The 26,155-nt window shown below is 36.8% G+C and overlaps 1 protein-coding gene across 4 annotated transcripts in view; it reads left to right on the plus strand.

Moving 5' to 3' along the window:
* Positions 1–265: 265 nt before the first annotated feature.
* LOC134537295 (adenylate kinase isoenzyme 1-like) overlaps positions 266–26,155 on the plus strand; it is a 34,243-nt gene continuing 8,353 nt past the window's right edge. Inside the window, exons 1-3 of one of the 4 annotated variants that reach the window (XM_063377582.1) lie at positions 10,489–10,567; positions 10,738–10,856; positions 13,377–13,452. In XM_063377582.1, the coding sequence (XP_063233652.1) occupies positions 13,407–13,452 (46 nt within the window). In that variant the 5' untranslated portion in view covers positions 10,489–10,567; positions 10,738–10,856; positions 13,377–13,406. Of the gene's footprint in view, positions 529–4,370; positions 4,476–10,460; positions 10,568–10,737; positions 10,857–13,376; positions 13,453–26,155 lie in introns of those variants that run through there. The other 3 variants (XM_063377579.1, XM_063377580.1, XM_063377581.1) reach the window with 3 other exon arrangements.

Raw genomic sequence — 26,155 nt, forward strand, 5'->3', positions numbered from 1 at the left:
ATATGAATTTTTATATTTGTATCCAATTATACAGAGACGTGGGCTATACAAACAAGATACATGGGATACCCATATTATACACATTTTGTATCCAATGATACCAACTGGCAGCTCTGAAACAAGGCCGGTAGACGCCACACGCGCAGCGAGCTAGCGACTAGCTGGTCTCGGCGCGCGGCCGTAGTTGGGCCCAGCGCCGCCAGGCAGCAGCACTGTCCGGTGGCGGGGAAGGAGCGCGGCACCAGACTAGTGGAGGGGGGACTGCAGTTATCGATCCTAGTCCGAGCGGAGAGACCACTTCTGCTCCCGCCACAGAACATAGACTACTCACGTGATCTCGCGATTGCACTTGCCGGGTTTCGAACGAGCTGAACACTGCTGTACGGTGCAATGCTGTTCCTTCACTCTCTCAGTTCGCCGATTTTTCTTCTACATCTTCCTCTTTGATGCATGTTCAGGAGAATCTCCGCATTGCTTCTTATTTCTCTGATCTCCATGTCCAGCTCGCCGACTTATCGCAGGAGCAAGGTGTGTTCTGATCTCGGTGGTTCAGTAAACACAGGTTGCTTTGGTGCCGAATTATGTGCGTCTGTAGATGATCGCTCAACTTGCTTCCTGCTACTAATTTATAGCAATACTATCGTTAATCCGCAACTTAACGGCACGTGTAGTTCCAAATACTATCCACGCTAGATTTAACCTAATAACCATATTAACACTGCATAGCTTTTGTTGGTGTGATTTTTTTTCTATTTCATTTTAGTTTTGTGGTATAAGTAAGCATATTTAGCTAAAGTTGTGGATTTGTAAACACATATAAATAGTTGATATTTTTAGTGAATAGGTACTTAGTTCTCTTTTTTCTACTTTACCTACTTAAAATTGTTGTGGTGTTTATTAAAAAAGAATCATTTAACTAATTTGACATTTACTTGTTACCTTGTTATAGTTTTGGAGAGAAAAAAATTATAACTCCAACCAAGCTTTTATCATAGAAATTACTTATTTCATGTGAAGTAAACTAATTTTTCCATGCTGACTATACAGATTCGTAGATTTGCTCGAATGAAGTTAGTTTTTCGTAAACATTTTAACCGCACTGTTAATCACAAACTAAGTCAGGGTGTAGGGAACAGTCTCAGAATCTGCATTGCGTGATTTTAGGAAACCGAGGAAAAATCTACCTTACGATGGCTGCACCGTCATTCGACCCTCGACAATCTTTAAAGCTCTGGCGTGGACCCAGCTCTGCGGGCCTTGCTTCGTCTTGTGTTTAGTACTTTTTGTGTGATAAACTATTCTTAGTCTTATTTCAGAATACCATTGACAAAATAACTCGCCAATTTTGAACTAGGCTGAGTTTTGTATTATGCTCCACACGTTTTTGTCAAGTATAAATATTTCTTAGGTGGGTTTTCATACATGAAAAATCTTTTTTTTTTCGTAGCTAAAAATTTCTACTTACAAAAACTAACATCTTTTTGCAAGCTAAACAAACACCTATACTTGGGTCAAGCGTTACTGAAAATAAATATAAGACTGTGCTATTCGGGTGATTTTTTAAATTTTGTCATATGCTTTTTGAAGTGAAATATTTGTACAACTGTAGAGTAATAGCAGAGTCACATGGTAACGGAAGTGAAGATGTAACAGAGTTAACGTGTGTAACGTTTGTGAAGAATGTAACGAATATTGCTCCATGGTACGGGTTTTAAAAGATAAGTATTTTGAATGACAATATTTACAACCGGTTACAGATGGCAGCAGCAGCACATAATGCCGTGTACTTTCCAATATTTTTGTAAACGCCTACATAATTTCTCAAACTTTTGCAACTCGTAATTCGCAACTCTAAACTCTCATTTTTATCATAAACCCATAAATTAATTCTTATATCTCATTGTTAAATGAAGGTATATTTTCAACTCATGACTAAGCGTGTTACAAATATTAGAGTCCCCTAGAAATCTCCTCTCCCTTGAATGTGCGAGGTTTCACTTCCAGCGCGCGATATGGCCACGCAGACATTATTTTTGCACAATTAGCTAATTATTTTTAAAAAATCATAACAATAAAAAACCTTAATCAAATTGAATTAATATTTAGTTCAAGCCGACTAAGAAAAGAAATTAAGGTTCACAAGAAAGTGTTGACCTTTCCTCCCCTGGTCCTTGACCTATTCGCCACTCTAAATAAACCCACTTGTTGTCTTATTATTGGCGCAGGTCTGCTTGGGTCTTCGCCAAGTGATGCAACGTGGAGACTAGCCAGCCGTGTATCTCGACTGTTTGCCGCAGGTTCGTGGGAGAAGTGTGTTTAGTTCTGGCTGAGAGCCCATGCAACACCCGTTCTTGTTGCTTTCACTGGCGCTTTTTTCCCAGTGGACACGCGATTATACTTACCACTTTTTGTAATTCCAGGCATAGTGTTTATGCTATGTAGTTATTCACTATACAAACTTTTAATAATGTTCCTTCACTTCCTTCCAACCTCCAAGAGCTAATGGACGATTGATACCATCTTATTTAGGAGCCCGCCTAGTCAGAAATGTATTTGTGTTTTTGAGAAGGGATGATAAGTGCGACGCTCGCTGGTGCGCCTCTAAGCGCAAGGCTCTGAACTAGCCCGTAGTCCCTACGTCGTGCTTAGGTTATCATAACATTTTATTGGGTAAAAATGAAGATAAAGGTGTAATGCAAGCCCTTGAGTACTTTGAAGTATCTGTACAGGATGTTTTATGCCAATAGTTTTCCTGAAAACACGTGTTTTACTCATTCTCTCTCTTACAAAAAAAAGTTTAAAAACTCAATACGGCAACAAAACTGCTCATGTGCCCACAAATTCTCAAATACTTTTCGTAAAAAAATAATAAAAAACTTTACTCTGATATGTTAAACCGTTTTTAAATCGCGTGTTTCTTTCCTTGTGTAATGGTCAGCCCTCAAAGTGAAGGTGAACCAGCAACACTGGGTGGAAGAACTGGTGGCAAATGAGACTTGACATGTCTTTCATTTATTAAAGTTAGGCTTAAAAAGTAAACCAGCTAAACAACTTAGTTCGCGCACCTCGTGAATGGGACAGTTGAGTCCGCACAGGTATGTCATCCTTAAGGGCTCCGCCTACCTGGTCACACAGACGGTGTGCAGAGCTTCAGGAAAAACAACGCGATTTCAAAACTACTCAAGATATCCGAGTGGGGCCTATTTACGAATAGCATTTAAGAGTTCGCTGAGGACCGATAAGTACTTTTAATTTCGGATTAAGTTTTTAAACTGTATTTTTAGAAGCGTTAAAATGCCTAAAACGCGTGTTTTCAGAGTAATTTTTAGGCATAAAACAATCAGTACAGATTCTTGAAAGCACTTAAGGGGCTTGCATAACACCTTTATCTTCATTTCTCCGCCATATAATGTTACGGTCACCGCTCAAATTTCACAGTTATCCTGTGACGACGAGACGAATGCGCGCCAGTTCAGAGACTTGCGTTTAGAGGCTATACCGCGCTGGAAGCACCAGCGAGCGTCGCGCTTATCATCCCGCCTCACTAACACACATACACCCCTGACGAGGCGGGCCCCTTAAGCGGGATCCGGTAGCCTTCGTCTTTGCATAACCCAATTTTAGTTGTTATTACGTCACTCACTAAATTCATGTTACAACTATTCTAACGTGAGTGTGACTTCTTTCGATATCACTCTACATTTCGAGTTACCTTCAAATGGAACGGCAGTCTCACTAAAACTGAAAGATAACTGGTTGGAGTTCACATCTACGTGACTTCCAGTACGTCTCAAACAGTCGACGCCAAGAGTGGCGTCAAAGATACGTCGGGTATAATTTAAAAAAATAATTTCCAACGGAAATTACCTAGTTTGAAAGCGGTTTCCACTTGCGCCTTACACTCAACGATACCTCCATTAGCCAAGTTAAAAGGTATGATAGCTATCTATACATCTCTCTAATCTCACTTTAGAGATATATTGCTCTTTATCTCTCTTAACATCCCTCTATCCCTCATCATTCCTATATATCATTTTCTATATCTCTCTATCTTTCTCTCTTTATCTCTATGATTATCTCTCTTTATCTCACTCTCTCGTCTCGTGCGCCACCATTTATTATTCGGATCATAGAAAAGAGGAAATGTTACAAAATATCAACAGCATTGTTGCGGCGACTGTACCTCGCGCAGGTCGGGTTACATGACCCGGTCATTGGAGCGAGCTATCAGCTATTCAGGTCTCCGCTTACCGGTCACGGGGCGCAGCTCGGGTGGCGAGACGGCCGTCGTATAATTAGAGCCTGCGGCAGGGGAAAAAAAAAAAGTATATTCTATGCCAACCCGCGCGCTTTGTCTGAGGCCCAGCGCGCCTTCGTGGATCTGGCTACACCGCGGCCCCGGTTGTCCTAGGCTGGCCAGTCTTGCGTGCAGAGCTGCGGCCTCAGGAGACGGAGACCCCTGATTGGCTGGACCGGTGAGTGTCAGTAGCTCTCGGGATGCGCCATTTAGCAGGCGTAATTTCGTGAATAGAACGGAAGTCGAGTGGAACGGAAATGTGTAAACACGGTGCTGCCATCTTTGGAAGTCTCAGAATTCCCGAAATGATGGCGGACTCGCGTGATTGATCAGTATAAATAGCTTTCGTGAACATCGCAGCATTTACACGATGCATAGGTATTAAAAAATAAAAATTTATAATAGTACAACCATCCTTCAATACTTAAGGTTATAATTTATTGAAATGGAACAGTTACAATTTTTAAAAATGCACATTACAATATTACAATCCTTATTTAACATTGAAATTATTTAGCGCTGCGTTCGTCACACTGTAGAGACACAAGAAATTGTAAAATAAAAGAATTTCGCTATGAAATTAAATCTTGTTGAATCAGCTCAATAAGGTTAAGGTTTGTTTGTAAGAAGTAAAAATTTACAGAATTATTTCTGTCGTTTAAGCGAAAACAAGTATACACATACATATAATTTACGTTATAATATGTGTTTTAAAATGTTTCAGGTTAATTTTGTTTAAATGTATCTATTGAACTGAAACTTTTAGTTTGAAAAATATTGTAAAGATAGCGCCGCGTTCGTAATGCTTTAAAGAACCAAAAAAATATTCAATATCTTTGACGCCTTGTTTGTTTCAGCACTATTTTCTTGGCTAATAAATTATAGGTATTTTTTAAGTTGCAATTATATCTTGTTATTACTATTCAAGTTTACAAAATTTGGCACGCCAATACGCTTAAGTAATACATTCCCCGATGTTCGCGACATATATATATACGGATTCAAGTTGCTATATTTGGGTCCGCCATCCTGACAACTTCGGCTCGTGGCTATAGCAGTTTCTGCACATTGAACTTTCAGCCTGTTAAATTTTTACATTTCCGTTATGAAAAGCACCCTTATTTCATTCAATTTCTGTTGCATACTAAAATTTCACCCTTAACCTACCTAAACGCGATGAAAATCCCAGTCTAGGGAGAAATGCCACTGGTTCAGAGGCATTTACGTGCGACGCGTTTGGTACTCCTGTTGTTCGGCTAGCACTGAGAAATCAATAGTAATATCTTGTTTAACAGAATTATAGTTAGGTTTTTTTTTAAGGTAACATTTTATTCCCTTATATTTATCACGCTCGGCATTATTATAAAGAATTTTATGTTAAAATGACATGTCCGAGTTTCGTATTAGGTAGGGTATACGTTTATTTAAAACATGAGAATAACATGAATTTGTTCGTTACCGATTTTAGATGTATGCACATCACTGATGTGTATTCAATGACTCCCTCACTTTTTTTTCCCCAGTGTGTATCGTCATAAGACACATATAAGAATGTGTAGGAAATAAATACATTCAGGAAATAATTTTTTTTCACTATAGCTTAGCTATTTTTATTTAATTAATATTGATTTCTTTTTTACATCATATACACAAAAAGAGTAAGTTTTTATCAGGATATTTAACACAAAAGCAAGCTTGTTCTTGATTATTACTTTCCTCTTAATTCTATGTTCGTTATTTTAACTATATTATTATCAATAAAATGGAAATTATTGTTACAAAAAGTTCAAGAATGGCAAAAATACAAAATAACATGTGCTATTTTTAATGGTATAATTTTTAAAAGAGCAAAACACATTTATGTTTGATTAAGAGTAGTATAAATAAAATTACATATTAAAAAAATTATTTCTATGTTGTATGAACTAAAAATATCTTTAAATTTAATTCATTTGATCAAAAGCAAGAGAATGAAGTACAAATCTGCATAATGTAATGTTTTAATAAGCTTAAAATAAGAAGTAATAAACTGACGTCCGGCCGAAGGCCGCCTTAAGCCCGACTTGCAACCGCCAGCATCTAACCCAGCTGACGGAACACACCCCTAGCCAAACCAACCCGAGTCAGGCAAGCCTCCCAACTCTAAGGTAAAACATGACTTTGGATTTTCAAACATAATTTTATGTAAATTTCATTGGCATAATTATTATAGGCCTTATGTCGCCTAATTTGCCTATAACTAATTATTAATAGAATTTGTGTACAATCATAACTTACCCATGTTTCATATTTTTCGAATAACGGCACTTTAGGAACCTTGGCACGAGAGAGTGCTCACCCTCTCCCTCGCGCCAGGGCCAGACGCCAGTACCGCGCGACTCGCTTACTGGGGCAGACCTAGTGTTCCACAGGGAGCTACATTTTTGTATTCACTGAACTGTGCATTCTGGTAATTATTAACTCATCTTCCTAACCCTTTTTCCTAACTACACCCCGTGTCCTTTTACGGTGCAGGGCTTAACCCGGCCGCTTAATGTCTCGCTCACGTGTGACTTAGACCCACAGTGTAGTCACTTCACGGCACGGGCCGACTCCCGAGGGCTCAGAACTTTATTTAATGTGTCAGGTACACGAGTGCCGATATCAATCGCATAACAGACATGTTCTCTAAATTTAATTCGGACCATGGCTCACACAGGTGAGCCCGGCATCCGCTCGGCTTGTAATTTACGGGATTGGCCGCCTCCAATCACCGCCCCAACCGAGACTGGTGTTAGGGTATCACGTAGGAAGCAGTGCCTTTCAACCTACGTAGTTTTACAGTGTAATGTGTCGTGTAACTTCCTGTGTAAGGTATCGTGTAACTTCGTATGTAATGGCAAACATTCGTACAGTGCAGGCTATGCCCAGTCAGTGCGCACTGCGCAATTAAAAGACATTTCAGAAAACCAGTGTACATTATTTGTAGTAAGTACCGCCGACGATCCTAGTAGACCCCGCAAGGGGCGAAACACCCACACCCGCATCATGGTTAGAGCAGCTAGCCTGGCGCCCACCCGGAGAAACACCTAAAAGCCACATATCTGCTAGGACACATGCCCGGTCTCAAGCACGAGACCCCGGGCGGCGGCAAAACAAAACAATTAGTTTTAATGGAAAAAAGTGTAGTGTGCTCTCTTCTTTCATTTTCATAGTGACTCTGTCATAAAGAATAGCCATTAGTGTTAGAAAATTTAAGACAAATTATATCAAGCACACAATTTAACTGTGAGAAATATGACAAGGAGTGTGCCAAAATCGATAATTTAAAAAGAGTAGAATACAAATTTATGTCCATGCCCGGGAGTAGTAGTGAGGTGTGAGGTGGGGTTAATGACCGACCGCCCTGACATTATGATGGCCATCTCGGATAACCTTGATCTTTGACCTTGACTGCCATCTTGTATCCGCCATCTTGAAATCTAACATCCAACTCCCCGAATACTGCACTTTTCGTTATGCCCGCCATCTTGAATGTGTTGACACCGTCCCGGCTGCCTCCCCGTCAAAGCTATCAAGTTTTTGCGGAATGGGTCTCGGGGTTTGGGTTCGGCCAAGTGGCGGGAGGCAGGGACGTGTCCGTAGAGGTGATCCTTGGGCTGTTTAGGCCACCCAAGACGCTTTACACTATAAATGATACACTCCGCTACGTGAAGTGTGGTTTTTATTACACATCAACCTCTACATGGTGCTATCCATCCCCTGGCCGCGACTGTTCGGGGTTAGAGAGCTCTGCGCGTGTACGGCTGTTCGGCGATGACCCCGCTTACAATGGAGAGGGGGGGGAGTTTTGAGAGAACAGTACGTGGCGGACGTTGCTGCTAAGACCTGCGCGGTGGTGCACGGCCAATGGTGTTGTAACTCACGATCTAGATGCGGTTGCGGAATTGGCGCAAAGGTGGCCTCTCAACGTTGCGCGAAGACGACCAGCCTCTTCGAGCTCCTGGTGGGTACTGCCTCGCTCGTGTAGCACAGCGCTACAGCAAGCCTGCCAATTGCGCGCCAGAAGCGCAGCGCGCGGGAAACAGACGCGGCCAAGTTTAGGACCTATTCGCACGTTGAACAATTGCATTAACAAATAAAAACATTTGATGATATATACATTACATAGTTTATGTCTGTGAGAGAAAACATGTGCCCTTGATTGCTATAGTCCGGCGGTAGCACATTGCCACACCCGGCGGAGTGCTTCCGCCGAGGTGGCCGGTAGTGGTGCTAGCTGCGGGTCGTTCGGTGCACTCACACTCGTTGCACCATGTTGCATGCGCGGGCGTGTTCGTGGCACACGGCTTTGAGAGGCGTCGGAGAGGCATCGCGGCCTGTGCGACTAAGAGGCGCACTATCGGCTGGCGTCAGTGTATGCAGCATCGTTGCATTTTTCGTTATGGTCGCCATTTTGGATTCCATAACATTGCAATTTTCGTTATGACCTCCATCTTGAATCCTATTATCATGGCTGTCATCATGGATCTGGCGTAACATTTACTTTTTTCAATTCTAATGTCATGATCAACATATTTTTGTTGTCTTCTGGATGCTGCCATCATGAATGATGTCACGACCAAGTTTTGTTTTTTGTGTTCTTCTGGAGGCCGCCACCTTAGATACCGACATCTTTGTTCTTTGTTTCTGCTTTTTGTTCCTACGGAGCAGTGGCAGCTCCAGTGAGTAGGCCCGGTCCCACCCCACATTTTCAAAATTGATAATTGTAAATAAGCCTTTTTATAAAAATACACAATTTATATTAAATTTTAAGTTTATTTTAAAAACTATAAGAAAAGTAAATCAACAAAAAAAACTGTAGTCGTCTGCCCTTCTGTGAAGGGCAGTTTGCAAGGAAATGAAACGATATATTCGCCTGCAGATTCGTAACATTTTACATTAATGTACGAGTAATGTTGTAATATTCACATTATATTAACTTAAGTTTAGTCCTAACAATTAATTTTGTGACCTTTATAGGTATTAAAGTATATTTTGTTGACATGCAATTATATTTTTAAAACAATTCTTGTGAATAATATATTATACATGTTGGACTTCAGAGAGAAATAAATTACCTTCAGAAAGCCACAAGACTTACCAATTTGCTCTGAATTTTAAAAATTACCCGGACCACCCTTTGAAATGAGAGCCAGACCCCTCCCCTGGGTGGAACCCTAGCTCCCAAAATTGAGCATACACCCCTGTGGTACAGTCCAGGTCTACCCTAAAATAAATATTGGAGCCACCCCTGCTAGGGAGCACCACCATCGCTGTCTCATAAAGATAAGGTCGATGTTCCATTACCTGCAAATATCATTATGATACTTATCGACATATTAAATTTGTTTTGTTAAAAATACATTGTAACTGTATTTGCTGTAGGGACTATTCCTAACTCTATCTCAATCGTGGCTTTGTAGTTTTTTCCTTTAGCTTCATATATCTATTATAAAATGTTGACGATCGGTAGTGTTTACGCCATAGAGGCATAGAAAAGAGAGGGAGGGATAGAAAATCCACTCTCTGAATAACAGCTAGAACGCTATTTGCAGCACTGTTGTGGCCGTGCAGAGTACTAACCGTATAAACATTGGTGGAAGAATGACCTAAGTAGCTATTTATGCTAAAACCACCTATGTCACAAGCTAGCATTACTATTGAAGTTTGCAATCACATCTACAGCATTAAGAGGGTGGAGAGTTTTCAGCTTCTCGACGTTTATTCTCTGTATCCATTCATCGTGTACCGTTTCTTCGTAAACTGAGAAGCGGTGTCTAACAGCAAATTTATCATCGCAACCAGGCACACAGCATTTTCGTACACGTGGCGGCATTGTATTTTACTTAAATACGTAATTTTATACTCAATTTAACAATCTTACCTCAATGAAAATATGACCACTAAATAAATGAATAAATAAACGCCAGATATTTTCCAGTTTCCACATACAAAGCAATAAGCAAGTAGCACGCAAATAACCTAAAGTCCTAAACAAATATACGAAAGAAAAATTGCCGCCATTACAAATGAGCTTTGGCAACGAATCGTAAACAAACATTGAGCAGTGCGCATACTAGCGCTCTTACGGCCGTGCACACAAACAAAACGTTGTTCAAGCATCTTTCTATTGAGTGCACATCCCGTGCATAGAGGACCTCTATGGTTTACGCAAATGTGCGGGACAATTTTTTGTAAAATAGTAAAATAATGTGTTATTTTTGTTCGTACACACGCATCATTTGAAAGGTTAGTTATGATTACAGGAAAATTTTATAAATAGTATGAGAAATTAATGTGATATATAAAAGTTTTTCCGTGCATTTAATTATTGCTTGTTTGGTCTGTATTTTGATATGTCCCATTAAAATTATGTCAGTAATAAATGTTAATTTTATTTACTTTGTTTTATTTTTAAGGCTTCCGTTACACTTACACGCTTTCCTTGTGAGGACGGAGGGAGTCGAATGGGCTTTTGGATGTAATATTTGGATTATATAGATGCAAGGAATCAGGAGACGCGTAAAGTTTGAGAGTGGTGAGTGAAAGGGGAGGACTCCGCGTCACCGGGTGAAAGCCCAATTGAGTGTGTAACAAATCATTCTGTAAAATTTTCGCGTCGCGACTTTTCTATAAATAAAATAATACAATTCGGAAAATATTTTTTTGAACACTAAAGACGTTACTTAATGTACCCAGAAAACAGCGTTTCTACATTCCTACTGGTTTCTGAGAAATCACCATTACAATAACTGTGCATTGTTGAGGCTGACGCAATTTTTTGCTTTCCCTTGTGTGGCCATGTGTTTATGTTTTGGAGAACGTTAGTCAAATATTGAGAATGGTCGTTTAGGTTAGCTACACTAAAAATTCTTTAAAACATTCTGGGTGGTTAGTTATGTTAGTTTAGCTACATAAAAATACTGTCAAATTTTTTAATGGTTGCTTAAGAATTACCAATTTACAATGTAGCTATCCTACCTAACCAACCATTCACATGATTTTACTGTATATTTATAATAGCTATATACTATTCTCTAATTACTCTTTCACATAAGTCTATGAAAGACGACATGGACATCTTTCATGCGTGTATATATCTGGTTGCTTGTGTGAGAGGTGAACTTCAGTAACCTTCGGTAAACTTTGGAACTATTCGGGCCTTGAAATGGACTTGTGTGAACTGGTTAATACTCTATGTTGTAATTCCTAAGTAACCATTAAAAATATTTCAGTAGGTATTTTTAATTTAGCTATACTAACCTAACCAACAAACCACGGTAAATATTTACTTGGGCGGTATTTCCGAAAAAAAAGGTTAAAAATCCGAAAATACCTTTATTTAATGCTCTTCAACTTCCTCTTTTCATTAAAAGTGGCGGAGAGTAGAAATTCCAAATACTTTAGGAGATCGAATTTTTAAATTTCTTAATATGTAGTTGAGCGGTATTTGCGAAAAAAAATGTTAAAAATCCGAAAATACCTTTATTATATGCTCTTCAACTTCCTCTTTTCATTAAAAGCGGCGGAGATTAGAAATTCCAAATACTTTAGGAGATATTGAATTTTTAAATTTCAGCACAAAACCAGCGCATTCCTGTGGCATGCGTGCACCATTGTTTCTTAGTATCTATTTTTTTATTGGATAATGATGTCACGTGATTGTTCGTGATAGGCCAGAATTCAAATGAACTAATACGTGATTATTTAGTTCAATTATTGTTTAAAACAGTGTTTAATTACCGCCTCCAAATTAGGTGAGTTTTTAACGTTTCTAATTTTAAAGTCTTATTTGTTATTTTGATATTGTTGCGCAAGTAATAAGTAACAAAAAAATTTACGTGAGTTGTTACTGTACATCCTTTGTTACGGGTTTGTTAGGTAAGGTCAGTTACATTATAAATAATTTAAAACTAAAGAATAATTAAAATTAATTCACATTATTTTTAATATCACCTTAGTTTGAAAGTATTTATAATGTAACTGACCTGACCTAATCGACCATTTTAGTTTACTGTTCACCCTCTGTCCGGGTTTGTTTGGTCAGGTCAGTTACATTATAAATATTTTAAAACTAAACAGCCATTAAAATTAATTCATAAAATAATTTTTAATGTCGGCTTAGTTTGAAAGTATTAATAATGTAACTGACCTGACCTAATCAACCATTTTATTAATTACACATTCACGATTCACGTATTCACGAACACACGGCAAAATAACAAAAATGGCGCCGCTGGAATGGTTCCACAGGTCTTGTATTGCAAAATTAAAAAATTTGATATCTCCTAAAGTATTTGGAATTTCTTATCTCTGCCGCTTTTAATGAAAAGAGGAAGTTGAAGAGCATATGATAAAGGTATTTTCGGATTTTTAACATTTTTTTTTTTGCAAATACCGCTCAACTACATATGATGAAATTTAAAAATTTGATATCTCCTAAAGTATTTGGAATTTCTTACCTCTGCCACTTTTAATGGAAAGAGGAAGTTGAAGAGCATTAAATAAAGGTATTTTCGGATTTTTAACATTTTTTTTCGGAAATACCGCCCAAGTAAATATTTACCCAAAACCACATCATTTTCAAGTATTTTTAATGGCACAATACTCACTGTTTTAAAACCATTATAAAATGCATACACAAAATTATTATTAAAAAAGAACATTTAAATGCAATAAAATAGGAAATAAACATTATGGCTGTACACACAGTAAAAAAAAGTATTAATTGTAAATGCTGAAGACTATAATTCTGTTGGTTAATTCCTATTCTGTCAAAAGAGGTGCTAAACACCTGAATGTTGAAGTATTCTTAATTGTTATTTTTGTTGCAAATCTGCACTACTATCTTTTTGAAGTTTAGCGGATGTAGCACAGACATTCCCATTTACTTGCAGCCTTTTTATTGTTATTTTAAATTATTAATCCAAAAAATTGTAATAATATCAATATCTTAATGTACATATTTTGTCACACTGACCTCACGGTCTTCAAGAAAATGTTTTGTATGTTGTAACATCAAAACGTCTTGATTCATGACAATTTTTTTTTATTTCAGATCGACCGAGTGCAGAAAACTGAGTACGTGATGGCTCCTCTGAGGGACTCTACTTTGCCGATTATTTGGGTCTTAGGTGAGTTTATAATGTGTAGTGCTGTAACACAGAGTTTAATATCAAAATGTAAGTCACGGAAATTCCTCAGTGATAGTAATTTGAGGGGGGAGTGTCATGCTTCGGTAGGCCACCATCCAGACTTTGAACACAAGTTTTTTTCCTGATTGTGTTTTATTACTTAGTCATACACCGGCAAAATGGTGTTGCAAGGTTCTTTCTGAATGAGTACAGCTATAGGGATGGTGGAGATTGGAGTGTCTTTATTTCTTTCAGAAAATTTCACAAATAGGTAAATTATTTTTAAATGTTTTCAGGGAAACTGGTAATTTTGATAAGGGAAAAAGTCAGGGAAATCAAACAGTTTTTTACTACTGTGTCACCTTGTTTGGTAAATAAATAAAGTGAACCATTACACTTTTTTTTTAACAATGAAAGCTAGACGCCATCTAAATGTATCAGTACACATGTCCTTAACAATGAGTTAATGTTTATTGTTAATAAGATGACTGACAGCATTATGCATGGGCTATAGTAAAAGAGGTTACCTGAAAGTAATACTGATAGTGATTGGCTGTCTTACTTATGTTCACTTGTGAAATCAATAGGGTTAGATATTGAATCTGATGGCTATAATTATATTATTATTAACAAAAGTCAATATCTCAGGTAATATATCAATTTGTACCCAGGTCCGGAAGATAGTCAAAAAAATATAAACTAATCTTCTAACAATAGGAATCCAGTAGGAAGAAAACATAAATCATTGAAACCAAAATATTTTAGTTTTTTGCTCCTTAGTTATTTACAGGGTTTGAATACTTTAAAATATCCTTTATTACTACTTGAAAAAATCTTCAATCTTCAATCTTAAAGGTCTAAAATGTTTGAATATTATTTTAGTCTTAAAATTTTGATTAAGCCTTTTTAAATTTTGTTGAAATCATAAAGTGAAGTTGAGCAATTTAAGAAGGAAAAGAGTGTATAAACCTTTTACTATTTATTATTATTTACTCTTGCATATCCAGTTGTATTTTTAAATAAAATATTTTAAAAAAATATATGAAATGGTTGTGTTTGTGTTACAAATCTGTATAATTACCAAAATATGTTTGATTTTAAAAATATGTATAAAATGTTGAGAACATTGTTCCCGGGAGCAGTTATGTGTAACATATCCAATTGTATTTACATAAAATGTTAAAATTAAGTAAGTAGTTGAATGTGTTTGTGATTTGAAACTGTACAATTACTTAAATTATTTGATTCTGAAGATATCCAGTATTAAGCTTTGATATAAACTGTTTTTTTGATATATAAGGAACATTTTCCCTTGGAGCAATTGTTCCATGAAACACATTCAGTTGATTTTTAAAGTAAATTATTAAAACAATAAAGGAAGCAGATAAAATTGCTTTTGGGGCAAAGCTGAACCATAGCCAAAATATATTTGATTTTGAAAATATAAATGACAAAACATGATATAAACTGGATATACAATAGGGATCAATCACCATCATAAGCATGACAAATAATGTTTAGTAAATTTCTGGTGGTAGTAATAATATGTGAGCCAACAATCAAAAGCAAGATCGTCATCTGAATTAATTTAAGTAAAATACCTTAGTTAATAGAAATCAACGCGCGAGAATGAGTTCAGACCTTTAAATCTGTCCGCTGAATTGATTTGTATTATTGTTATGATAGACGTGCGTAGTATGTAAATTGTTCAACAGCTGATGAACAGACACAACAGGCTAAGGTAGTTAGTCTGTTGGAAGAATAGCCATTAGACATTAGCTTAGGTACTTGTTATGGGTGGATATTTATGAAACTTAATCTAATGGGCTTATTTATAAAAAACTATTCTTTGTCCAATAACGTGTTTTTTTTATGTGGGTTATGTATTAAACATTCACCATGCTTTGTGACAAATGCTTGTAAGTCCTGGAGAAGTACGACCAGGGACGGCAAAAGGGGTTGAGATCTCAATATAATTTGAAATAGGTTGGGGCCTATTAGGGATTGAAGGAAGACCAGAGCCTGGCTAGGACTGCGGATTACGTGTTTGGAGCAGTTGGGTAATCAAGGTAAAAGGTTTCAGGTACACAGACATTTTTATTCAAGCAATTAAATCAAAACAATAAATTACTGATGTTGTTAAGTCGATACAATTTTAGCCAAAGTTTAAATACAATAATCAAAGAACAATGATATAGGACAAAACGGGCTTCAATGGTAAGCCGGCTACACCGTGTAACGATCCCATTAAACAACGCAGATGACGTGAAGTAAGAGCAGTGTCTAGTATTACAATTCAAACATTTTACATTTTTCAAACTACTGCAAAGTGCAGTTAAAAGTGTTACGATGACAAAGCTACTGCAAGGCGCAGTTACATTTAAAGATTTACATAATTAAATAAAAGATCAAAACAGATGCAACGACGACTCAGGGGAAGAAAATCACCAAAAAAACAAAACTAAGTTTCCAAGTTAAATTACGTTAAGTCACGTTAAGGGCGCGGTTCAAGCATAAAAAATCGCCACTCTCGCAAATCTGTATTCTGTTGGTATAACATGGTAGTTGGTGTCGAAGTGATGTTCCCTACTACTCCTCTATACTGTATATAGACCGCGTGGCTAGCAGGAGGCGCTCAGTTGAGAGCCGGCTGTCGGAGGAGGAGGCTGTGTCAGGTTGCTCTGCGATAAGCCTTCCAGATAACCGCGTAGTTCAGACCTTCCCCTACCTCCAGCGTCACACAGCCGTAGCAGTGTTGCCACGCGTATTGGCGTCTCCCTTCCCAAACCTCCCCGCTCTTAGTCAGCCGCCGCGCCGGCTCTTTCCACGCGTATCCATAGCCACTGCCATCCATCACCCAGCCACCATGCGCACTCAGCCATCTTCATTATTTATAAAGTTAGTAATGCAATTTAGCAACTGTTATGGAGACTATTTATTCGTCGGAAATGTTAATATATGTTTAACAGTTCTCGAATGTCTGAAAGAGTCTCTTTGCATAATAATTTATCACTTCAACATAAAACAATTGAAAAGACTAATCCAATGTTATTGTTACAGTTACTATACTCAAAGTTCAAATGAAAGTAATGATACTCAAATCGTATGGCACTTGCCAGTCAAGGTAGACTGTACTACCATGTCCTCCAGACACCCGATGCAAGTCGATACATAATAAACATAAGAATGGCCCAATTTAAATGATAAAGCTATATGCGACTACCACAATTATTTAACTTTAGCTGCGACAATGCTGCCTTTACGAGTGCATACACTTACTCAGTTCAGCACTCCTAAATTCAACTGCAGGGGTTCGGTAAATCTGAAATATACGTTTTCAGTTATTTTTATCTGTGTGTGTGATGTGAATAAATACGTGTGTGTATATTTATATAAGTAAAACCCGGGAGGGGGCATCTCCCCCCCCCTCCCCGGAGTATAGAAGCCCTTCACTGTGGGGGACTGTTTCCATTAAAAAAAAAAGTGACTGTGAAACAGCAGCGTAAGCATCAAAACTATGTTTTATGGAAAACTTTCTGTATATGTATTTTCAAGTTTTATTCTAATTCATGATACAGACCAAATTATTGGCTATATACAATATTCGAGCACCCTATACTGGTGTCGGTTAAAACCCACACTCAAAATTCTTGGGTCGTGCAGCCGTACCGCTTCCCCCTCCCCAAAATATTCAATCGTTCCCCCATGATGGCAGCTGTCAGACTGTTCCCCACCACTTTTACCAATGTGTAGCATATATTTCATCAACTAGTATGACTACATAAACCAACATCTTGTAACTACCATTTTTTTTGTCTGAAAGAGTTTGCTGCTGCTATACTGGTTTAATTTTTATCCTTTAAAGTGCAGTAGTATTAATTATCAGACATTCGTAACCGCATCTAAGATGGCCGCGCATGACGTCATATTGGTTGGCATAATATATGCATTGGTAAAAGTGGTGTGGGTCAGTCTGCCAGCAACCACCATGGAGAAATAATATTTACAAAAACTACTCTCCTTGTACTCTCCTTAGGTTAGAACCCAGGTCTCAATGCTCTAAACTTCATGACGTAAATGAGTTTATAATAAAATTTATTAAATTTATTATTCAACAATTTTTTTATAAATTTTAATTCATAATAATGTTTTGGTTAATATTTAAAGATTTTTAATACGGCGGACGTAATGTCATAATATTAAAAATGGCGTTGTCCAAATGGTTAAAGGTTTTAGAAACCAAATGGTGAAAATAACTTTAAAAAAAAATGTTGGAAATCAAGATGATGTCATCATTCAAGATGGCTTCCTGCCTTTACAACACAATCAAAGATGGTGGACATCCAGCTCCAGCTCCTTGCACTAACAACAGCTGCAGAAAGTACTATTTCATGTTACTTGATTACAAAAATCACCCAACGACATATGAAAACCATTCGTTTTATAGGTATGCTATTAACACATTCGGTGACACGTACTGTCTCTATGTGTATATATCGAAGTAATGTCAAAGATGGTTTTATCATATTTTACTGCAACAAGTGCAACACAAATTGTCTTGAATGTTGCATTTTTCCTGTTAATGAATAACCGAAAAATATTGGCAAATCATGAATTTTTATTTTCTAACTAAAATATTATCATACAGTTTCAAATACAAAAAAAAACACACTTATCAGTTACACACTAATAAGTATTTCATTCATAATAATTTTACAATTTGCACTTTAGTAAATCATGGACAAAAAGTATAAAATAATATATATTTTTTTACTGAAAATGACTAAGTTAATAATAGGCTTGGGGCGATATGTCAAAATTAAATAGAACTACGTGGTTCTCAACGAGACATTGTATTTACAAATTTAAAAAGTCCATTTTAAACTACTTCAAATTGTATAATATTGATATATATATATAATTAAAATGAATATTAATCCGATTGCATAAATTAGCGACATGCATTCCCGTTGTCATTTTTTCTATTAATAATCCTAAGATATTTATTGTTAGTAAATTTCGTATACTAATATTGGCAGTCGATTTTAAACTACTTCTAACTGTCGTATAGATTTGAAACTTTGCAAGTATATCTAATCCGGATGACTCTACAGTTGCTTAAGCGAAGAGTTTACAAGCCAGGATTTGATTTGAAATTCTCTCTCTGAAGGTTTTCTCCAAGTGCTCCAATTTTTTCATGCAAAAATTTGATATTTTTTTTTTTTGTGTGCTTCTGCTTTTTCCTGTGAATATTTCGTTGCGTTTTCTCTGCGTGCTGTTGTTACTCCGTTCAATATGTTTATTTTCTCAGTGTGCTGCTGGTTATTGCTGACAATATTTTGTTGGTATTCTTCGCGTGCTGATGGATATTACTGACCATAAATTGCTGATTTTCTACAGGTTCTTCCAGTTAGTAACTTCAATACACTTTTGTTCTAGATGAGACATGTATTTTCATTTAGCTTTTCGTTTAATTTCTGAATCCATGTTACGAAATTAAAATTGATAAACTTAAAATCGTATGGAATTCAAAAGTAAAAAAAAAAAAAAACCTTTATTACCGAGTCTATTATTACCTAACCTTCAAACAGCTGAGAAACACTGGCATATGAGATGATTGACCTTCTCTTTGAGGTCTACCGAAGCCTCCATTCTCTTGCGATCGTAAGTGAGTTTTGTTTTCCTAGCCTAAGTTATATCTAATGTCTTTCATTAATGATAGCTTAAATCTCGCTGACGAAATATTTAAATGAGTACATAAAATTCTGACAATATTTACATTTTTTCGAAAGAGAGTATTCGGACCTGGCTGGATAATTATAACCAGGAGTAATGTACAGCCAATGTCAGCATGAATTGTGTAGAGCTGTGTAGAGCTATGTACTTGGTACATGGTTTGCAAGTCCCGTCCATTACATACGGGGCTCTTGACTCTGTAATATGTATACATACATACATCTGGATTATAGAAAGATGCAAATTTTCAAATCCATACGACCATTAGAAGTTGGTTAAAACCGACTTGTAAAATTTGTTTACATAGCTCGTTATTTACTTAGTTACAAGTGAGATCAGTTCGATGGTACGAAATTGTTTTGTTATCTGGGTTACATAAACTTGCAAAGTTTAAAAGCGATAAGACAATTAGAAGTAGGTTAAAATAAACTTACAATGTTTGATTACATAGTTAGCTAGTTACATAATTAGCTAGTTACATAGTTACCTAGTTAGTTAGTTACAAGTGAAGTTAATAAAAGCGTGTAAAAAAAGGATAATTGTTAAATGTAAATAAAATTAGCCCATTGTAAAACCTTAACTTAATTGCAGTAGGTATAATATTTTGGGTGGATGTTATTGTTACAATTTGATCACAAAGAGTATGCATATCATTATGAAATTATTCTTCAATTACTATCAAGTATGTATGAAAGTTATCATTAAATAGCTTAAGTTAAGGAATAAAGTCAGTAGTCTGTTAACACTAAGCCATTTTTAAATTGTGTTACGTAAGACGTAGAGTGAATGCACAAAACCAACGAGAAATAATAATAATATTGTATACACGACAAAAAATACTCGAACAATACCTTTTCATTAACTCAGAGCCACAAATTGCTTAATTTTCTGCAAAATCTATGATAAATGAAATCAGTTACTTCTAAAATCAACCACTGATTCGCCTTACAAGAAATATTATGGTATTGCTGTCTCGCAATTCATTGAGTCTACGAACTAACCTTAAACCTACTTTCATGTAAGTTCTGTTTGTTGGCACTGAATTAAATTATTTACATACACTCTTCATCTCGCCTTCTTTTCTTTTCTTGGTGCACAGTTTTTTCTTCTGTTCCTCTTGCGCTTTTAGGATATATTCAGGTTCACGAATACGTTTACCCCTGCTCACATTTGGTTCTACAATCTCCGGTAACAAACAGTGAATATAAAACCGACGAAGTTTCGGAACCATTTCTCTCTCCCAAAATACAACATCTTTGTAAACCTTTTCAATATGCAGATTTTCTTTCAGGTCACTCATCACTATCAAGTAGCAAGCATCTCGTTCTGAAATGTTCAGTGTCCCTTGAATTTGATAAAAATAATTGTGTGTTTTCCTCAGAATTAATTTTCCTTCATTTTCTTCTAAAAAGAAACTTTTCTTCTGTTTGGCCATTTCTTTGAGCCCGATTCCAATGGCTGAAGGAACACATTTCACTTCGATCATTGAATTTTCATCCCTCAATAAGCCATCAGGACTTGCTCCTAGAAACCCGTATGCCAAGTCAACAAATAAACCACATTTTTCAACAAACAAACCAGTTTCTTCTTCAAAACGTTTTATTGCAACACACTCATTTGATCGTCCATATTCTATTGCAGCTGTTGTTACTGGTGGCTTGTACAGAAGTTGCTTGACGAGGGAAGAGCAAGAAGTCGTCTCTTTCCTCCGGCAAACTGGCCCGAAATTGCTGGCTGTGAGACGTATTCTTCTGGCTTCATGCCACAGTTCACAATCTGACTGTCCAATCGTCTGTTGAACAATATGGTCACTGCTTTCTGCTGTCACACTCAAAGTTTTAAGAAATTCTTCGCATTTTCTTTGCACATTATTTAAATCCTCAGGTTCCTCTGAATCAGGCCCGTAGTCTTCGTCAGCAGGCGTGAAGACTTTATGTCGTTTAACTGGCTTGTCGGTTTCAGAATATTCCAATTTACGACGTGTAATAGTCACATGCTGTCGAACTCTTTTTTTGATTAACTTCTTGTGTACCATTCCTGGACTTCTTCCAGTCAGTTTCTTAAAAGGGCTGATCTCCCAAGTGTGGCCTTTCTGGAATCGCATTCCAGCAACAGTACATCGACGCTTGAAGGATCCCCTTTGTGTGAAATTAATCCTTTTACCGGCGTTGTACTTCGCCAGGAGACTCATATAAAATTCTGCTTGGTTGCTTGTCTTATCTGCTATGAGTATTGGTGCTTTAGCAGCCAATCTGTTTACTAGACTTTCAACCTGATCAAATATTTTGGAATCCTTAAGAGATTCAATGTAGCAGTTCGAGCTTTCTTGGGAGCAAAAGTATTTACGGCAGTTAGAGTGCTCACCAAAGACATGATAAGGGCCATTGCTTAAATCTTTTATCAGATCTTCAACTTTGTCACCAGAATTGGCACAGTGTCGAATGGCACTTCTCGCTGCTACTGTCAAACGAGGAATGGACGATTTCAAGATTTTTCTTGCTTCGGTGGGAAAGGTTTTGTCGAATGAAAGTTTGTGGAGAGCACTTGTATAGTTCTTAACACAGTGGTTGGAACACTCTATTTTGTGGATAGAGCGTCCGTACGAAACATTTTGCATGAGTCTAGCATAAACGCTCGAGTCGCCATCACCAACAAAATATTTGTATTTCAGCCCATGCATTGCTTCACTATTCTTGAAACCTTCTACGAGAATATCTTGCTCCATTGAAGTTGAAGCTCTGCACTTGTCCCAATTCTTATAACACACATGGGGTATCCCTGGGACATTCTGCTTTGCTGCTCGCTCACATATACAGCAGTATTTGTTGCGGACACCAATAAAAAGCAGCTTACCAGTAGCCTGGCCAATGATAACAGCCTGAAAAACAATTAAATAAATATTGATAGGTTACAGATATTTGTTGTAATAAATCAGTCAAATGCAGTTCAGAAGCAGCACGCCAAACATTGGCAAGTAAACATTCATTAGTAAATATAGGTTTAATGGTACTTCATCTGTATCTTCAGCGCCAATGAAGATGAAACCAGGGGGTGGGGGAGAACGATGGTTCATCATAAGAGTGGGGACATGGGAGTATCCTGAGACAAACCATCGAACACCGGCAATGCAAGCCACTACTCTCATGCGAAAATCCAATGTCCGACCCCTCCGGAAGTTGAACCCGGATTGCCTTGATGGAGGGTGGCTTGCTAAGTACAGATACAGCAGATCCATTTCTGTTGTTAGTACTACAACATAAATAAATGACCTCATTTGGAAAGTAACTTTACAAAAGCCTAAATCAAATGAATGTTAATCAGCATTTTGAAATAAAAGGAAAAGTTTTATTATTGATGTTCAAAACGTATAACATGCATTGAAGATGCATGTTTCATCGTTACAAATGCTATTATTAACTCAAAATTTTCTAAAAATAGTTATAAAATTTATACATTTCTCTGAGTAACATAATAACTCTAATGTATAAAATAAATAACAGCCAAATATAACGGCATAAATATGTATTCTCTTGCAACACATTATATGCCATTATCACTTCTGATTGACTGGTGGGATCTTCTTTACATACATACTGCCATAAAATAGATTGTATGCGAGAAGAAAGGTCATGAAAATGACATCTCTTGGAAGGATGACTAAATTTGGCATTCCTATCTGAAACACGGTATATGTCCACTGATATCCAAGGTGCAAAATTGATAGAAAGAAATATTTCTCCATTTAATGTAAAGTTGCATTTACAACATGTAATGAAGAGAATGTATTATTTTACAGTAATTAAAATATATTTTAATGTTTACGACAATTCCTCATTAAAATACTCTACCTAGAGCAGTTTGTAATTTTTTCCACCACTGAATTAAAATGAGCTCTAAACACCGCAAGTGTAAAGAGTTAGAACATACTATCACGAGGAGTTTGCTAAATATTGGTGTGTGATGATGCCATAAATTTGCACACATTTCTGTTGTTAATTTATGCTCACTAACTACTTACTCGTTGGGTGATGTAGGATACTTTAAGAGATACTCACTACAGTAAATATAACCTGCAAAATGTGTCAGTATGGTTCTTTGAATACGATTCACGGTTCATGGGTCACAAACTTTGTATTTATAAAGTGAATAAAATACCACTCCAGATGCTGCGTTGTAGTTATGCCCGTAGCTCCGTTTGCTCCAGCCTCCATCCACAATTACGGTAACAAAAGGGACACCATATTCATCCACGTCTCCTTTTTCCACAGCTAGTCTACGTTCCAGTGCACCTGCTTCTGTGATGGTTGTTTCCAAGTAGTCATTCCATACCTGTAAATTTAAGGAAATTATTGCATATCATAATATTGAGTGTTTAAATTTTTTTCTAAATTATTTGAAAGTCGTTGTACGAAAATTAAGTTACCTTTTCCAAATGGATTTCATTCTTGAAAAATGTATTTTTGCTCATAGCAGGTATTTCGAGGACATTCAGCACATTTTCAAGCTGCGTGTACCCGATTCCACTTGTAATAGCTGCCCAAGCAGCTGCACTATTAAGTGTTTCATTGCCAGGGTTTTCATTGCAAATTCTGAATTCACGATGACAGCCATCACACTCCAGTAACCACTGACATTCTATGCCTTTCCTTATTTCTTTTGTGAATTGTAAGGTCCCTGCCGTACACTGTCTTGTGTGCTGAGCTTGCAAATTAAGCATGAATGGAAAAACATAAGCAGGATTAAAAATTCTGTTTCCCATCAAGTCATCCCAAGAAGTTTTCAAATTCACTGACTCTGTAATCAGCGCAGGCAAATTACTATCTTCGTCACAAAAAACTATTTTCTCCCTGAAATGCAAAAAAAAAATCTAATTAAAAATAGGCCTCTTAGTATTTTGGAAATATAATAATAGTTAGGCACAAAAATTTTTTGACTAAGTGACCAGTATAAAGTTCAGAGTATTAAGTATCGTAAGTTGTGAAACGGGGCCCACAAGTTTCAAAACGGTTAGAGCGCATTCAGCGTATCCAGCGAGGTCGGGCGAGTATTTTCACAAGTGGTAACAGCACCGGTCGATGCCTATAATCCGAGGTTGGGGGAGACGTCCAGTATTCTCTCCGCCCTTGTATTCCGACGTTCTGCTGCGAGTAGCAAGTCAAATGCAATACCAGTTATTTTTCGTGCTGATGAAGATGTCTCAAACGATTTATTGTTGCCAATCATGTAACCAAAATAAAGTATCGCAGCAGGGCCTAATTTTAAATGCCAAAAAATTTTGACCATTAAATGTTTTTGTGGTGGGTGTTCTATGCAATGAATGTTATTATGATATTAAGAATTATAATTGTATTGTTTTATTTTATTCAATTCTACAAAGGGAAATTTCGTGTTTGCGACAGACATTAACGCATTCACTGCATTGTAAACTAATATTTAAGAGCCAGAAAAGTAATAAATATTTAAATAAATACATATTTTATAAAGATCCCGCAGGGTCTGCAGCTGCAATGAGAGGTCGACACGCAACGGGTCTGACGCCCCTACCGAACAGGAAGAACGATGTGTGTGTGTGGGGGGGGGGGGGGTTGGGGGGGGGGGGGGCGCACAAGGCCAGCTTGAAGCTAATGTTGAGTTGAGGCGGGAATGGAACATCGCTGGAATGCAAGCGCGAAATTCCGGGAATCAAACCCGGACCGCCTGGACGGGAGGAAAGAGTTCTGGTCACTGCAACGCCATGGCCCCACAAAAAAAAAAGTAATTAGTGATAAATATTAGCAATTTGTTCGCATTCCCGATTCATTCACAAAATTACAAAAAATAAGTTTGAGAAACACATGTAAGTATAATGATTTTCACATGAAAAGGCCAAACATGTTACTGACTTTTATTGGCAACTGACACTGGTCACATGATTCAATACTTCATACTTAAATTATCCTTTGAAGGTAAGTACAGCTTTTTGTAACTCAGAATAGGCACTGTTTTATAGGTCATGACTTACGGTGCACGATGAAATAAACTGTTATTCTTCTTTACGAAACAAATGTCGACATAATATACAGAGGTATGTAACATCAAAATATGTCAGATTGTACTGCGAAGAAACTATAAATGGAACGAACTACAGATCTATGGAGTAGATTGTTTAATTTTTATTTAGGCAGAGAAATGGAATATAAAATAATAATCAAATCAAAAGAACTTAATTTCTCCAATCTATTTTAAACATGTCAATAATTAGAAATATATTGTTATTTATTTATTGATGATAAATAAGCACCATATAAAATATTACCTAATTATGCAATTAGCTTTTTTTTCAACGAACAACAATCAAGATTTCCAACATTCCTCATCAACCAAAATATTGCAGTCGAAATAACAGCATTGTTACAAATGTAAACTACAATATTAATATTCCAAAATGTTAACTGTTGCAAGGATTCATTTTGCTGTGTAAAGAGACTGAATTTTTTATTGAGTGACTTCTGCGTTACGAACCGCAAGTAAACCGGCAAATGAGCTGTCGTGGCTGTCAGAAACGTAAATTATTTACGCTTACTTTTTGTTTTGTTTTTAACGAACTAACATGTTATCATGAATTAATAAAGGAAAGTGTAAGCATACCTCATTTCATGCACGCAACGAAAGTCGCACAAGCATTCACAACACTTTACTCATAAAATAAAAGACGTATACTACAGATCGTAGTATACATCACTAAGAAAATTATTACTACATATTCGTTAAACAGTTTAAAAACATTGAATTTTTTTTCCAGCTGAAAGCTTACTTACTCTGTATTAGAATGAGCATCATTCAATTCAGTTTCTTGCGTCACTTCTACTACATCTTGTATTATTGGATCCTCTTTCCTCTTTCGCCAAGATTCTGCAATCGCTAACGCCCTTTTACTTTTCTTTTTATTGTAGTAGTGAACTTTCCTCTTACCCATTGCTTCACGAAC

This window comes from Bacillus rossius, chromosome 12, assembly GCF_032445375.1.
Source record: "Bacillus rossius redtenbacheri isolate Brsri chromosome 12, Brsri_v3, whole genome shotgun sequence".
NCBI classification, from domain to species: domain Eukaryota; kingdom Metazoa; phylum Arthropoda; class Insecta; order Phasmatodea; family Bacillidae; genus Bacillus; species Bacillus rossius.